The sequence below is a fragment of the Gigantopelta aegis genome, unplaced genomic scaffold (genome assembly GCF_016097555.1).
Source record: "Gigantopelta aegis isolate Gae_Host unplaced genomic scaffold, Gae_host_genome ctg2844_pilon_pilon, whole genome shotgun sequence".
NCBI classification, from domain to species: Eukaryota; Metazoa; Mollusca; class Gastropoda; order Neomphalida; family Peltospiridae; genus Gigantopelta; species Gigantopelta aegis.
The window spans coordinates 34383-50532 of NW_024533063.1; the positions used below are offsets into that span (position 1 = coordinate 34383).

At 30.7% G+C, this 16150-nt stretch overlaps 1 protein-coding gene across 1 annotated transcript in view; it reads left to right on the top strand.

Annotated features, from left to right (window-relative positions):
- Window positions 1–16150, top strand: part of LOC121391696 (serine/threonine-protein phosphatase 6 regulatory ankyrin repeat subunit C-like) — a 66558-nt gene that overhangs the window by 22812 nt on the left and 27596 nt on the right. The window contains exons 4-5 of the mRNA XM_041523237.1: window positions 1932–2030; window positions 3136–3234. Of these exons, the coding sequence (XP_041379171.1) occupies window positions 1932–2030; window positions 3136–3234 (198 nt within the window). The remainder of the gene's footprint in view (window positions 1–1931; window positions 2031–3135; window positions 3235–16150) is intronic.

Below are 16150 nucleotides of genomic sequence, written 5' to 3' on the forward strand. Positions count from 1 at the left end.
AAGCTTGGCATGGTGTACAATAGATGTTTTGTATTGTGTAGTATCTATGTGTATCGACTTTTGCAGCAATTTTATTGAGTATATTGTAATAGCAGCTTATGAGATCAAGAAATGAGATTAAAGTGGATCCTTTAACTGTTGATTCCAATATGAGCAATGAATTTTGTTAAAACTAACTGGATGTGATCCGACATTAGGTATCACTAATAATGCTTAAATCTTCTTGCTAAGCTGTTTCTTCACCTATATGTTTAGCATTTTATAGCTATAGGCTAGTATGAATTTTGAGCATATCAATGTGTTGTTGTCATTTTTTTACAATATTGCATTTGGTTTCCACATTTCTGTTGCTGTTATTACTTATAATGTGAATGTGTTGTTTACAATATAAGAGTATGTAATTTTGATATAATGTATTCTAAGTATATTTAATTTGTTGTTGTGATTTTGTTTATTGTATTTTTTGTTTTCACATTTATGTTCCTGTGATTACTTATCATCTAAATGTGTTGTTTAAAATATAATAGGCGGTAAGTGTGATATAATGTAGTATTCATTCTAAGTCTTTTGAATTGAATGTTGTTATTTTATTTACCCTATTGTTTGTATTGATTTTAAGAGTTTTTAATGCCTTGCTTTGGAAAAATCAGCAGGCTGTACTATAATTGTTTCGGATTGTATCATATCTATTTTGTATCCACTTTTGCTTTTTTATTATAATGTTATATGCAATCTATGAGAGCAAGAAATGACATTAAAGTGCATGCATCCTATAACTGCTGATTTCTATAACAGCAATGAATTTTGTTACTCCAACTGTGATTGCTATGACATTAAGTATCTATCACTAATAATGCTTGAAGGTTCTTGCTAGGTTTATCTTTATGTATATTTTGAACATTTTATAGCTACAGCCTGGTATGAATTCTGAGGATATTGAATGTGTTTTTTTTACTGTATTGTTTTTCTGTTTCTGCATTTATGTTGCTGTTATTACTAGTCATCTGAATGTGTCCGTCACAATATAGTAGAATGTAATTTTGATATAATGTATTCTAAGTATATTGATATGTTGTTGTTGTGATTTTGTTTACTCACATTATTTTTTGTGATTCTCACATTATGTGTTGTGTTTTTATAATAGTGATTATATTGTCATCTGAGTGTTGTTATTTTATTTACCCTATTGTGATGTAGTTTAATGCCTTACATGGGAAGCTTGGGAGTCTGTAGTATAATTGTTTTTGGAATGTGTGGTATCTATGTGTATCCACTTTTGTAATTTTATTATATCATTGTATGCAAGCTTTAAGACCAAGAAATGACAATAAACTTCATCCTTTAATTGTAGATTCTTTGAGATGCCAATAAATTTTGTTATCCCAATCTGTGAATGTAAGCACATTAAGTGTTTTTTAGAATGGTTAAAGTTTCTTGCTAGTTTGTTTCTCTGCCTATTGTTTTATCATTTTTAAAGTATAGTCATACATAGACATTTATAGCTAATTATGCAATGTAGGTCTAGTCAGTTTAAGTCAGTATCTTTAAAAAAATTATGGGAGGACATTTAATAACAATCTTGTTACTCTTTTACAGACTTTAATGCTTTTTATCCATTGTTTGTTCACAGTAATTAGTATTGTTTAGAATTGTCTTATTATTCTCCTAAGAATTAATTATTACAGCTAGCTCTTCCTCTCTATGCTACTGAAAAGTAATTTTTTTATTCTAGTCACAAACTAGTGTGAAGTTTCAAATTTGTGTTTATAATTTCCAATTGTTGAGAGTGATTTGAGTCATATTTTGTTTGAGTATATATAATATTGTCTAAGTTTATAATAACACTAGTGTACTGATACATCTAAGTGTTGGTATAGGTAATGTAGTGATGTTATGATTGATGTTAATGTGATAATTAATAATATATTTAGAGTGGATCTACTGCAGTCATGTTAGCAGCAGAGGAAGGACACAAAGATGTTGTTTTGATTTTAACACAGAAAGGAGCCAATCTAGATCTTGTCAACAAAGTAAGTGTTCATGCACACATGTTATATGAGAAAGTCAATATAACTTTCTCATATAACATGACTTTTTATACTTTTGTGTTTTTATGAATGTTGAAAGTAGAAGAGGATGCTAAGACCTTATGACAATATTAGAAAAAGTGTCATTTTTGTTTTTATAACGTGTGTTGATCAGTTTTCCTACCTCATCTTATTAGACACCATCAGATGTACAGACATGACTTTTTCATAAAGAGATGCAGGCACCAAAATAGCAGCGATGGACATGAATTGAAGCATGATTTGTTTAGCTTTGAATTATTCATTTTAAATTGTTTAGAAATAGAATTGTTATGTACATACATAGGACAGCAATTGTCATGCATACTACTTGAATTTGTATGCCACTGGGTAGTAAATAAATAGATGAGATTGTTTGTTGGTTTTCTGACAGTGCTGATAGCATGATTTCATCTTGTTCTAAAACTAGAGAGTATTGAAGAATTTAAAGGTGATAATGAATCCAGGAGTGGTATATTTCTGTAACTGGTATGCTTGTTGCTATTATTAAGAAGTCCCCAATTGAAATGGTGACCTTTTTTATTGTCCAGATTGTTATAGACCTATAGTTTGTGAGATGCAATAATTGTCAGAGAGAGATGATGTTGGTTAGACTTGTTAATAATATAATTAGAGAGCCAGTCCTATGTTAATACAAAGAAGATGATAGCTGATATGCTAAGCACATAAAGAGCAACGTGTTATATTTTTGTCAGATGCTGGTCTGTTTAGTCAATAGTATATAGGTCTAAATTGTACTAATTCTATGTTTGCATCTTGTTTATCAGTCCCTCATATTACAGTGTATATAGTTTTAATCCATCTTGCATGAATTAGTCTTTAAAAACTTCTTTAAGTAATAAAGGCTTATACTAGTAATAGATTTCATCAAGTCCTACATGTACAAGATGACTTAGATGTAGACAACATATGAATGTAATATGTTATAATGTTAACACCAAAGTGCATAAATATAAAACAATAGAGAAAGTTGGTATGTTTGTACTGTTATTGTAGAGTGTTAAGAGTTTCATTTTCCAGTTGATTGTTTGTGTTTTTTTTCTAATAGAGTGGATGGGCAGCTCTTCATTATGCAAGTTACAAAGGACATACAGACATCGTTGAAGTATTAGTCAACCATAATGCTGATATGAATGTTGTTACTACGGTAATTGAGATGACGAGAATGAAGTGTGTTCTTTATGTTGTGTGAATGGATAGTAACTATTAGAGAAGACATAGCATAGATATTGTAATAATATAAGACTACTTTATCTAACTCTAACAAATACATAAAGCAGGTGGTAGTAGCAGTATAAGGGCAGCATGATGTTTTTCTTCATTGTTGGTATTGTTGTGTTTGTGCATAGATAATTACAAAACTAGAAGATTTAAAATATTATTTTATAGAGAAATTTATGTTTTTACCTAAAGTATACGCTTTTAGAATTTTTATTTCAAGTAGTTTAAGAATGATAATAGTAGTTTATAGAGAGTTTGAAGTATCTTCTGACATTTACTTCATTTTTTCAAAATATTCTTATTTGGATTTATTGAAAAGTCTTTTGAATTGAATGTTGTTATTTTATTTACCCTATTGTATTGACGTTAATGGTTTTTAATGCCTTGGAAGAAAGCTTGGCATGGTGTACAATAGATGTTTTGTATTGTGTAGTATCTATGTGTATCGACTTTTGCAGCAATTTTATTGAGTATATTGTAATAGCAGCTTATGAGATCAAGAAATGAGATTAAAGTGGATCCTTTAACTGTTGATTCCAATATGAGCAATGAATTTTGTTAAAACTAACTGGATGTGATCCGACATTAGGTATCACTAATAATGCTTAAATCTTCTTGCTAAGCTGTTTCTTCACCTATGTGTTTAGCATTTTATAGCTATAGGCTAGTATGAATTTTGAGCATATCAATGTGTTGTTGTCATTTTTTTTACAATATTGCATTTGGTTTCCACATTTCTGTTGCTGTTATTACTTATAATGTGAATGTGTTGTTTACAATATAAGAGTACGTAATTTTGATATAATGTATTCTAAGTATATTTAATTTGTTGTTGTGATTTTGTTTATTGTATTTTTTGTTTTCACATTTATGTTCCTGTGATTACTTATCATCTAAATGTGTTGTTTAAAATATAATAGGAGGTAAGTGTGATATAATGTAGTATTCATTCTAAGTCTTTTGAATTGAATGTTGTTATTTTATTTAACCCTATTGTATTGACGTTAATGTTTTTAATGCCTTGGATGGAAAGCTTTGGCATGGTGTACAATAGATGTTTTGTATTGTGTAGTATCTATGTGTATCGACTTTTGGAGCAATTTTATTGAGTATATTGTAATAGCAGCTTATGAGATGAAGAAATGAGATTAAAGTGGATCCTTTAACTGTTGATTCCAATATGAGCAATGAATTTTGTTAAAACTAACTGGATGTGATCCGACATTAGGTATCACTAATAATGCTTAAATCTTCTTGCTAAGCTGTTTCTTCACCTATATGTTTAGCATTTTATAGCTATAGGCTAGTATGAATTTTGAGCATATCAATGTGTTGTTGTCATTTTTTTACAATATTGCATTTGGTTTCCACATTTCTGTTGCTGTTATTACTTATAATGTGAATGTGTTGTTTACAATATAAGAGTATGTAATTTTGATATAATGTATTCTAAGTATATTTAATTTGTTGTTGTGATTTTGTTTATTGTATTTTTTGTTTTCACATTTATGTTCCTGTGATTACTTATCATCTAAATGTGTTGTTTAAAATATAATAGGAGGTAAGTGTGATATAATGTAGTATTCATTCTAAGTCTTTTGAATTGAATGTTGTTATTTTATTTACCCTATTGTATTGACGTTAATGGTTTTTAATGCCTTGGATGGAAAGCTTCGCATGGTGTACAATGTATGTTTTGTATTGTGTAGTATCTATGTGTATCGACTTTTGCAGCAATTTTATTGAGTATATTGTAATAGCAGCTTATGAGATGAAGAAATGAGATTAAAGTGGATCCTTTAACTTTTGATTCCAATATGAGCAATGAATTTTGTTAAAACTAACTGGATGTGATCCGACATTAGGTATCACTAATAATGCTTAAATCTTCTTGCTAAGCTGTTTCTTCACCTATATGTTTAGCATTTATAGCTATAGGCTAGTATGAATTTTGAGCATATCAATGTGTTGTTGTCATTTTTTTTACAATATTGCATTTGGTTTCCACATTTATGTTGCTGTTATTACTTATAATGTGAATGTGTTGTTTACAATATAAGAGTATGTAATTTTGATATAATGTATTCTAAGTATATTTAATTTGTTGTTGTGATTTTGTTTATTGTATTTTTTGTTTTCACATTTATGTTCCTGTGATTACTTATCATCTAAATGTGTTGTTTAAAATATAATAGAGGGTAAGTGTGATATAATGTAGTATTCATTCTAAGTCTTTTGAATTGAATGTTGTTATTTTATTTACCCTACTGTATTGACGTTAATGGTTTTCAATGCCTTGGATGGAACGCTTCGCATGGTGTACAATGTATGTTTTGTATTGTGTAGTATCTATGTGTATCGACTTTTGGAGCAATTTTATTGAGTATATTGTAATAGCAGCTTATGAGATGAAGAAATGAGATTAAAGTGGATCCTTTAACTGTTGATTCCAATATGAGCAATGAATTTTGTTAAAACTAACTGGATGTGATCCGACATTAGGTATCACTAATAATGCTTAAATTTTCTTGCTAAGCTGTTTCTTCACCTATATGTTTAGCATTTTATAGCTATAGGCTAGTATGAATTTTGAGCATATCAATGTGTTGTTGTCATTTTTTTTACAATATTGCATTTGTTTCCACATTTATGTTGCTGTTATTACTTATAATGTGAATGTGTTGTTTACAATATAAGAGTATGTAATTTTGATATAATGTATTCTAAGTATATTTAATTTGTTGTTGTGATTTTGTTTATTGTATTTTTTGTTTTCACATTTATGTTCCTGTGATTACTTATCATCTAAATGTGTTGTTTAAAATATAATAGAGGGTAAGTGTGATATAATGTAGTATTCATTCTAAGTCTTTTGAATTGAATGTTGTTATTTTATTTACCCTACTGTATTGACGTTAATGGTTTTCAATGCCTTGGATGGAACGCTTGGCATGGTGTACAATAGATGTTTTGTATTGTGTAGTATCTATGTGTATCGACTTTTGGAGCAATTTTATTGAGTATATTGTAATAGCAGCTTATGAGATGAAGAAATGAGATTAAAGTGGATCCTTTAACTGTTGATTCCAATATGAGCAATGAATTTTGTTAAAACTAACTGGATGTGATCCGACATTAGGTATCACTAATAATGCTTAAATTTTCTTGCTAAGCTGTTTCTTCACCTATGTGTTTAGCATTTTATAGCTATAGGCTAGTATGAATTTTGAGCATATCAATGTGTTGTTGTCATTTTTTTACATATTGCATTTGGTTTCCACATTTCTGTTGCTGTTATTACTTATAATGTGAATGTGTCGTTTACAATATAAGAGTATGTAATTTTGATATAATGTATTCTAAGTATATTTAATTTGTTGTTGTGATTTTGTTTATTGTTTTTTGTTTTCACATTTATGTTCCTGTGATTACTTATCATCTAAATGTGTTGTTTAAAATATAATAGTGGGTAAGTGTGATATAATGTAGTATTCATTCTAAGTCTTTTGAATTGAATGTTGTTATTTTATTTACCCTACTGTATTGACGTTAATGGTTTTCAATGCCTTGGATGGAACGCTTGGCATGGTGTACAATGTATGTTTTGTATTGTGTAGTATCTATGTGTATCGACTTTTGGAGCAATTTTATTGAGTATATTGTAATAGCAGCTTATGAGATGAAGAAATGAGATTAAAGTGGATCCTTTAACTGTTGATTCCAATATGAGCAATGAATTTTGTTAAAACTAACTGGATGTGATCCGACATTAGGTATCACTAATAATGCTTAAATCTTCTTGCTAAGCTGTTTCTTCACCTATGTGTTTAGCATTTTATAGCTATAGGCTAGTATGAATTTTGAGCATATCAATGTGTTGTTGTCATTTTTTTACAACAATATTGCATTTGTTTCCACATTTCTGTTACTGTTATTACTTATAATGTGAATGTGTTGTTTACAATATAAGAGTATGTAATTTTGATATAATGTATTCTAAGTATATTTAATTTGTTGTTGTGATTTTGTTTATTGTATTTTTGTTTTCACATTTATGTTCCTGTGATTACTTATCATCTAAATGTGTTGTTTAAAATATAATAGGGGTAAGTGTGATATAATGTAGTATTCATTCTAAGTCTTTTGAATTGAATGTTGTTATTTTATTTAACCTACTGTATTGACGTTAATGGTTTTCAATGCCTTGGATGGAAAGCTTCGCATGGTGTACAATAGATGTTTTGTATTGTGTAGTATCTATGTGTATCGACTTTTGGAGCAATTTTATTGAGTATATTGTAATAGCAGCTTATGAGATGAAGAAATGAGATTAAAGTGGATCCTTTAACTGTTGATTCCAATATGAGCAATGAATTTTGTTAAAACTAACTGGATGTGATCCGACATTAGGTATCACTAATAATGCTTAAATCTTCTTGCTAAGCTGTTTCTTCACCTATATGTTTAGCATTTTATAGCTATAGGCTAGTATGAATTTTGAGCATATCAATGTGTTGTTGTCATTTTTTTACGATATTGCATTTGGTTTCCACATTTCTGTTGCTGTTATTACTTATAATGTGAATGTGTTGTTTACAATATAAGAGTATGTAATTTTGATATAATGTATTCTAAGTATATTTAATTTGTTGTTGTGATTTTGTTTATTGTATTTTTTGTTTTCACATTTATGTTCCTGTGATTACTTATCATCTAAATGTGTTGTTTAAAATATAATAGAGGGTAAGTGTGATATAATGTAGTATTCATTCTAAGTCTTTTGAATTGAATGTTGTTATTTTATTTACCTATTGTATTGACCTTAATGGTTTTTAATGCCTTGGACGGAAAGCTTTGCATGGTGTACAATAGATGTTTTGTATTGTGTAGTATCTATGTGTATCGACTTTTGCAGCAATTTTATTGAGTATATTGTAATAGCAGCTTATGAGATCAAGAAATGAGATTAAAGTGGATCCTTTAACTGTTGATTCCAATATGAGCAATGAATTTTGTTAAAACTAACTTTGATGTGATCCGACATTAGGTATCACTAATAATGCTTAAATCTTCTTGCTAAGCTGTTTCTTCACCTATATGTTTAGCATTTTATAGCTATAAGCTAGTATGAATTTTGAGCATATCAATGTGTTGTTGTCATTTTTTTTACAATATTGCATTTGGTTTCCACATTTCTGTTGCTGTTATTACTTATAATGTGAATGTGTTGTTTACAATATAAGAGTATGTAATTTTGATATAATGTATTCTAAGTATATTTAATTTGTTGTTGTGATTTTGTTTATTGTATTTTTTGTTTTCACATTTATGTTCCTGTGATTACTTATCATCTAAATGTGTTGTTTAAAATATAATAGGAGGTAAGTGTGATATAATGTAGTATTCATTCTAAGTCTTTTGAATTGAATGTTGTTATTTTATTTACCCTACTGTATTGACGTTAATGTTTTCAATGCCTTGGATGGAACGCTTCGCATGGTGTACAATAGATGTTTTGTATTGTGTAGTATCTATGTGTATCGACTTTTGGAGCAATTTTATTGAGTATATTGTAATAGCAGCTTATGAGATGAAGAAATGAGATTAAAGTGGATCCTTTAACTGTTGATTCCAATATGAGCAATGAATTTTGTTAAAACTAACTGGATGTGATCCGACATTAGGTATCACTAATAATGCTTAAATCTTCTTGCTAAGCTGTTTCTTCACCTATGTGTTTAGCATTTTATAGCTATAGGCTAGTATGATTTTTGAGCATATCAATGTGTTGTTGTCATTTTTTTACAATATTGCATTTGGTTTCCACATTTCTGTTGCTGTTATTACTTATAATGTGAATGTGTTGTTTACAATATAAGAGTATGTAATTTTGATATAATGTATTCTAAGTATATTTAATTTGTTGTTGTGATTTTGTTTATTGTATTTTTTGTTTTCACATTTATGTTCCTGTGATTACTTATCATCTAAATGTGTTGTTTAAAATATAATAGAGGGTAAGTGTGATATAATGTAGTATTCATTCTAAGTCTTTTGAATTGAATGTTGTTATTTTATTTACCCTATTGTATTGACGTTAATGGTTTTTAATGCCTTGGATGGAAAGCTTTGCATTGTGTACAATAGATGTTTTGTATTGTGTAGTATCTATGTGTATCGACTTTTGCAGCAATTTTATTGAGTATATTGTAATAGCAGCTTATGAGATCAAGAAATGAGATTAAAGTGGATCCTTTAACTGTTGATTCCAATATGAGCAATGAATTTTGTTAAAACTACCTGGATGTGATCCGACATTAGGTATCACTAATAATGCTTAAAATCTTCTTGCTAAGCTGTTTCTTCACCTATATGTTTAGCATTTTATAGCTATAGGCTAGTATGAATTTTGAGCATATCAATGTGTTGTTGTCATTTTTTTACAATATTGCATTTGGTTTCCACATTTCTGTTGCTGTTATTACTTATAATGTGAATGTGTTGTTTACAATATAAGAGTATGTAATTTTGATATAATGTATTCTAAGTATATTTAATTTGTTGTTGTGATTTTGTTTATTGTATTTTTTGTTTAAAATTTATGTTCCTGTGATTACTTTGTCATCTAAATATGTTGTTATAATATATTCAGAGTAGATCTACTGCAGTAATGTTAGCAGCAGAAAATGGACACAAAGATGTTGTTTTGATTTTAACACAGAAAGGAGCCAATTTAGACCTTGTCAATGAAGTAAGTGTTCATGTGCATATGTTATATGAGAAAAGCTGTAAAAGTGAAGATAAAATGTAATATTCCTTTTCTCTAAAAACAACTATTAGTTATTTTGCTAATACAATATTAATAATTAATTAGTTATTTTACTAATATACTATTAGTTATTGAACTAATATAAGAAAGGTTGTATAAACATCAGTTTTTCATGAATATTTCAATACTCAGTTCAGGTGCTTACACCAAAACACAGCAAAGGATATGAATTGAAGCATCTTTTGTTTAGCTTTGAGTATTAAAGAATTTGAACATTAGTATTATTACAGCACCAATATATTTCTCAACTATAACTGGTATGCTTCTTGTTATCATTAATTAACAAGTCCATATTTTATTTATTATACCATATTTTTCCTTACTTGTTTCTGTTTAACTTTGTTTCTTGTTCCACCATTTGCACTGATAAAGACATATGAATAAATATTGACAATTTGACTTACTTTAGTCAGACAGAAAATAACACATAGAGAATGGCATGATGTTCTTTCTTCACTTTTTTATCTGTTTAAAACATGATAACTATAAAAGTAAGATACTTTTACAGATTAAAATTTACACTGCAAGGCATGATTTCACACGAGTGTCTACTTTAGAAGTCTTATATTGACACTTTTAGTAATAAAAGTAGTGATTTACATAGATATTTGAAAGTATCCTTGTGAGAGACAGTTATACTTATATTCAGGAAGAAAAATGGAGATCGATTTTATTCTACCATGAGGCCAGTTCTAAGTGGTGTCAACTTGAGTTCTTGTTAGTAATCTATCAGTTTCTTTTTTGCAATGAGATCAGATTAGTCTTATCTTTTAATAGTCAGGAAACAGGTATATTTACAGCACATTACCAGTTCAATTTCTAGTTTGTTGTTATTAGTATGATTATACATCCATACATAAATTCCACTATCTGATGCATACATTATTTAATAAGTATTATAAATTTTAGTAATGATCTGTTGTATAGTATATCTGAGTAGACTCATCTATCCTATAATTATAAACAAAAGGACATTGATTATGAACATATTTCAACTAATTTGTAATTCAAATAATAATAACAAAGCAAGTAAACGAAATTTTCCAAAAGTTTCATTTAATGTAGTCATGATGGTCAACAAGCCAAAAGTAGGAATAGCAATATGGACATTCCTATGTCATAGCCACATAAATGTACATGAACACAAATTTATGAAATTATTTTTTTCTATCCTGAACATTTGTTTACTTGACTTCTTATGAGGTGTTTTCTACAAAATTCTATGACAACTGTTATGACAAAGATGATTGTTCCCTTGATATCATGGCTAATATGTAAGGATGTCCATACTGTCATTCCTACTTTTGGATTTTTGTGATGTTTGTATAGCCATCTCTCCATTTAATCATTTTTTCTGAATTTTTTTATTTATTTTATTGTAATATAAGTGTTGACTAGTGATTACTTCATGTAATCAAATTATATATATTAAATAATTAATGACAAAAATTCAAAACTTGCTTATTTCTTGGAACAGAGCTAATATTCTTCTAATTAAGTTTGTAGGACAGTTTTAAATAGTCTATGTTAAAATATAAGAAGAAGCTAATGTAGTTTATTTCTCTGCTATATTTGGTAAAATGAACTCAGTCTTTCAATAACCACCATTTTACACACATCAGGCAAGTGATAGCACTGCTTATATAAGAATGGTGCAATGTTTTTCTTCTCTTTTCATTTTAAACCACAATAACTATAAAACTAGACGGCTTTTTAAGATTTTTATTTTTGATAGAAAGTTAGGTTTTAATTTAAATGAGATCTATTTTAAATGCTTTGACAATAAAAATATGATTTTTTTACAAAACTTGCAAGTAGCCTTAAAATAGATCAGACAATATTGAAATTCCTACATAAGCCACTGCATAAGGCCCTATATATATGTATATATATATATATATAGAACAGAATTAAAGGACAAAAGAACAGGGCTCTCGCTGTGTTGCTGTTACTCCGAGTTTCACGCGTTATGCGATCATCAGACAGCTGGATACTACTCTGTTTACAGGTTGGTTATATAGCATCGAGGTGTTAACTATGTCCTATCCCTAGAGAAATGTGCTAAATAGTACTTGTTTTCGTGTCGGCATTTTGAGACGAGTTCGGATCTTTTGTTCAGGGTTGTGGTTTTGTCGGCGTTGATGATAGAGAGCTTTTCGGCTAGGCAAAGGTTGCACCGCTTTGTTGTGTTGGAGTAGGCGTGTGCCCTTCAGTTTATTGACCAGGTGATTTTGAATTCCTCACCTTCTTTCTTGAGTTGCCAAACGTACTTTGATAGTTCCGTGCTGTTTCCGTATTTCTCGTGCCTAATTGATTGCATGTGGTTGGAATATCTCTGCTTGAAGGCGTGTTCGGTTAGGCCTATGTACACCTTTTTCTCATTTCTTCTCGTGTTTTCGACTTCTGCGTTGTAGATGATGTTGTTGGACTGGCATTCGCTGTTTAGTGGGCAGAGGTCTTTTTTTCGGTAGTTGCAGGGTTTCTGCGTGCGCGTGCTGGTGTCCTTTGAGACCTCATTATTGTGTGCCTTGATGATGCTAAGTCACATATTTATTCATTACATATGAGAATTCCTCACCTTCTTTCTTGAGTTGCCAAACGTACTTTGATAGTTCCGTGCTGTTTCCGTATTTCTCGTGCCTAATTGATTGCATGTGGTCTGCTTGAAGGCGTGTTCGGTTAGGCCTATGTACACCTTTTTCTCATTTCTTCTCATGTTTTCGACTTCTGCGTTGTAGATGATGTTGTTGGACTGGCATTCGCTGTTTAGTGGGCAGAGGTCTTTTTTTTTCGGTAGTTGCAGGGTTTCTGCGTGCGCGTGCTGGTGTCCTTTGAGACTCATTATTGTGTGCCTTGATGATGCGCGTAGGTTTGACATGCTTTGGATGTGTCTAGTTAAAGCATTAACTATGGTTCACACTTTAACAGTGTCAATCCAGGCTTAACAAAAACCTCTTTTTCAAACAGGCTTTTCTATGTTGCCGCACATACAGCTCTTATCCAATTAGCTTTGAAAAAAGAGAAAAAACCTATGTCAAGAGGCTAAGTGACATGTGATGAATGGAGTGAAAGACAAGAAAGAGTAATTTCCTCTTGCTTACAGAATTAGAGATTTCCAAATCAATATGACTAGAGTGGTTATTGAGCAACAAAAACATACTGTTTTCTCTCTCCAAATGTGTTTACTAGAAAGATTTTATCCAAAGAATAGTTAAGTGTTAATCCAACCATTTGATGAACATTTAAATGCACATCTTTAACTGATCCTTTTAATGGAAAGTATACCAATATCTCACCTGGAAAATGTGCATAGGTGTAATCACATCTCCAATTATATTAATGACAACAAGTGTTACTATCTGCTGCTTATAAATTGAACAAGAAGCATGGCTGTCTTGACATCTATAGGGCTAAGACTCTGTCCTGTCCAAAGGTGAAAAACACTCATCACAATTTCAAATGCATCTTGGGTCATCATCAAGATGTTGAAATAGTATAATTGTTCAAAGTCAGTGTACCATAGTTGGATCCTTTCTTCATTACATGTCCAAGCTTGATAAAAGTTCACAGTAAGTTGTAGCTTGTTAAAAAGCATACGACCAATCTTTTCTGTGTCTATTTTATACAAATGGGAATTACTCCTCTCTCTTTATTAAGACCTTTCTTCACAGATATACAGATGTTGTCTTTTTTAACCATACCCTATTTAAGATGTATCAATAGTCCACTTTAGTTAGCATTATTCTTCAACAGGAGTAAGTACAGGCTGAAACCTTGTCTTCTCCTATATTGCACTTTTCCAGTTGCATAGTTGCAGAGTACTTGTCATATTTGACTTCTGGTTGGTGACACAGATCGTTGTTGACTGGGTATTTTTTCCTAAACTGTTTTACCGTTTGTTCATTTAAGTATTTTTTTCCTCATACCACTAAATCAGTTAGATTGCTCCAGGAGTTTTAGATGTCTTCAGCCAAAGAATACCTTAATTAACTACTGTTAGACAGAGGTTCAAAGAATAAAAACTGTTGACTTTTTAAGAACCCAATGCAACATGTTACTCACTTTCTTTACATTTTGAATGTGAGTTGTGGGATATCTAGGGCACACTGCGTTTAGTCCAATCTTCCTTGTGTTTGCTTTATACCTCTTAGAACTTATTCTAGTTAGACAATGTGTCTCTAAATGATTCTGTCTTCCCCAATATCTGTAAATGGTGCAATGCTGATTTTATGGACAAATATGAGAATTAAAAACACAGCATGTGTTCAGTTAATGTGACACAACTAGATTATTACTAAAACAGAATCTTCTAAATCTATTTTGGTTTAACTTCGAGAATCATCAGAGAGTAGATTCAACAAGACCTTATGTACAGAACTGGAGAACAAAAGTTTCCACTTGTGATCTAGTCTCTACACTCAAGTGTCTGATGACAGATAAAGTAACTTGTGGTTGAGTTGTGCTACAACTGAGGCACCCTGAAAAGAGGATATAAATCCAGATGATCCTTTTTTATAAGAATGAATCTCTGATAATTTTGATTGGTGCCTTGTATGTGGAAGCCCTATAGCTGTAAGTCCAAACTATGTTAGTATAAAGTGAGCATTCTCACCTGATGTATCATATGTATGTACTTGCTAGTGTTAGAGTACACTGCAGCTATAGCTCTCTCTGTGTCACATTGAAACAACACAACTCATCTGACCCATGTACTTTCCCATTTAGCTGCTGCCAGAAGCATTGCCATTACCTTTTTCACAGCTATGACAGCTGCTGACCAACTTTCTGGTCACTTCTCCTAGTATGAGAATGCAACTCCATAACCTAGATTTCCAGACAATTCATACTGAACTGTCTCATGCTCAGGTTGAGGTAATCCGTTTGCATGCCAATACCCCTGCTATAAAGAGGAGCCACCACATCAAATTAGATCTGCCTTAAAATCTATTTGAGCTATATCTTGTAGTGTAACTTTTACAACTGTAAACAATTAATATGTGTCTCAAATACTACAAACAGGTTTGAAAATTCATACAGCCATTTTGCAACTACCCAATAAAGGATAGCACTCTCTCTTTGAGGCAACGTTGTGGCTACTCATACAATTGAGTTTTTTTGGTCCTTTAGCTTGTGAGGTGGGAGATCTATTTTCTCTTAACATATCCTCTGAATACCTCCTTGTCCAGTTTTGGACAAATGCTGCTGCATGGTCTAACTTAGAATAGGTGGGACTGCACCAATCAGAGTCTGTATGACATTATTGACACTATAATGCTGGGATGACAGATGGTCTAGACCTTAGAATAGATGGGTTTGAGATAATACCTGAATGACTGATTATATCAGTCCTGTGACTGAAAATGGACTATTATTGCTACTGCACTCTAATGTTTTGTGGGATGACAGACCTTAGCATCACTTTCTGTAGGTTGATGCCAAGATTTTAATAACCTGGTCTTATATCATCCAGGACGTACTGTGATACTCCTTTGTCAGGGTATCCTGCCAAATACTGTCACTATGCTTCTAACTTAAGTGGTGTCTCAATATTCCTGAAGTCAGTTTAATTTTGTCCTCCTTCACAAGAGGACTAGTTGTTCAACGTCCCCAAATATTTTAGTTGCCTTAACAATGAGCCTGCCAGACAAAGAGAGCCCTTATAATATCTTACACACCCTGACTATAGTTGATGACAAAGTTTAACCTGTGTTCTTCTAACTCTCCAGATATCATCATGTGATCATGCATTGTAAAATTAATGAAATAGTATAATTACTAAATAATAATACAATATTATAATGATGTAACTAAACATTACATATCTCTCTTTCTTTCAAAAAAACAACTTATGCATAAACAAAATGACATGTAACATTGTAAACTAAACATACAATTTTCTTATCAACCTATATTATTGTTCAGTGTCACTCAGTGTTAATTATAAACTAACCAATTGTACATATTCTGATCATACAAGAGGTTGTTTTTTAACATGTGTGGGATATCTTCTTGA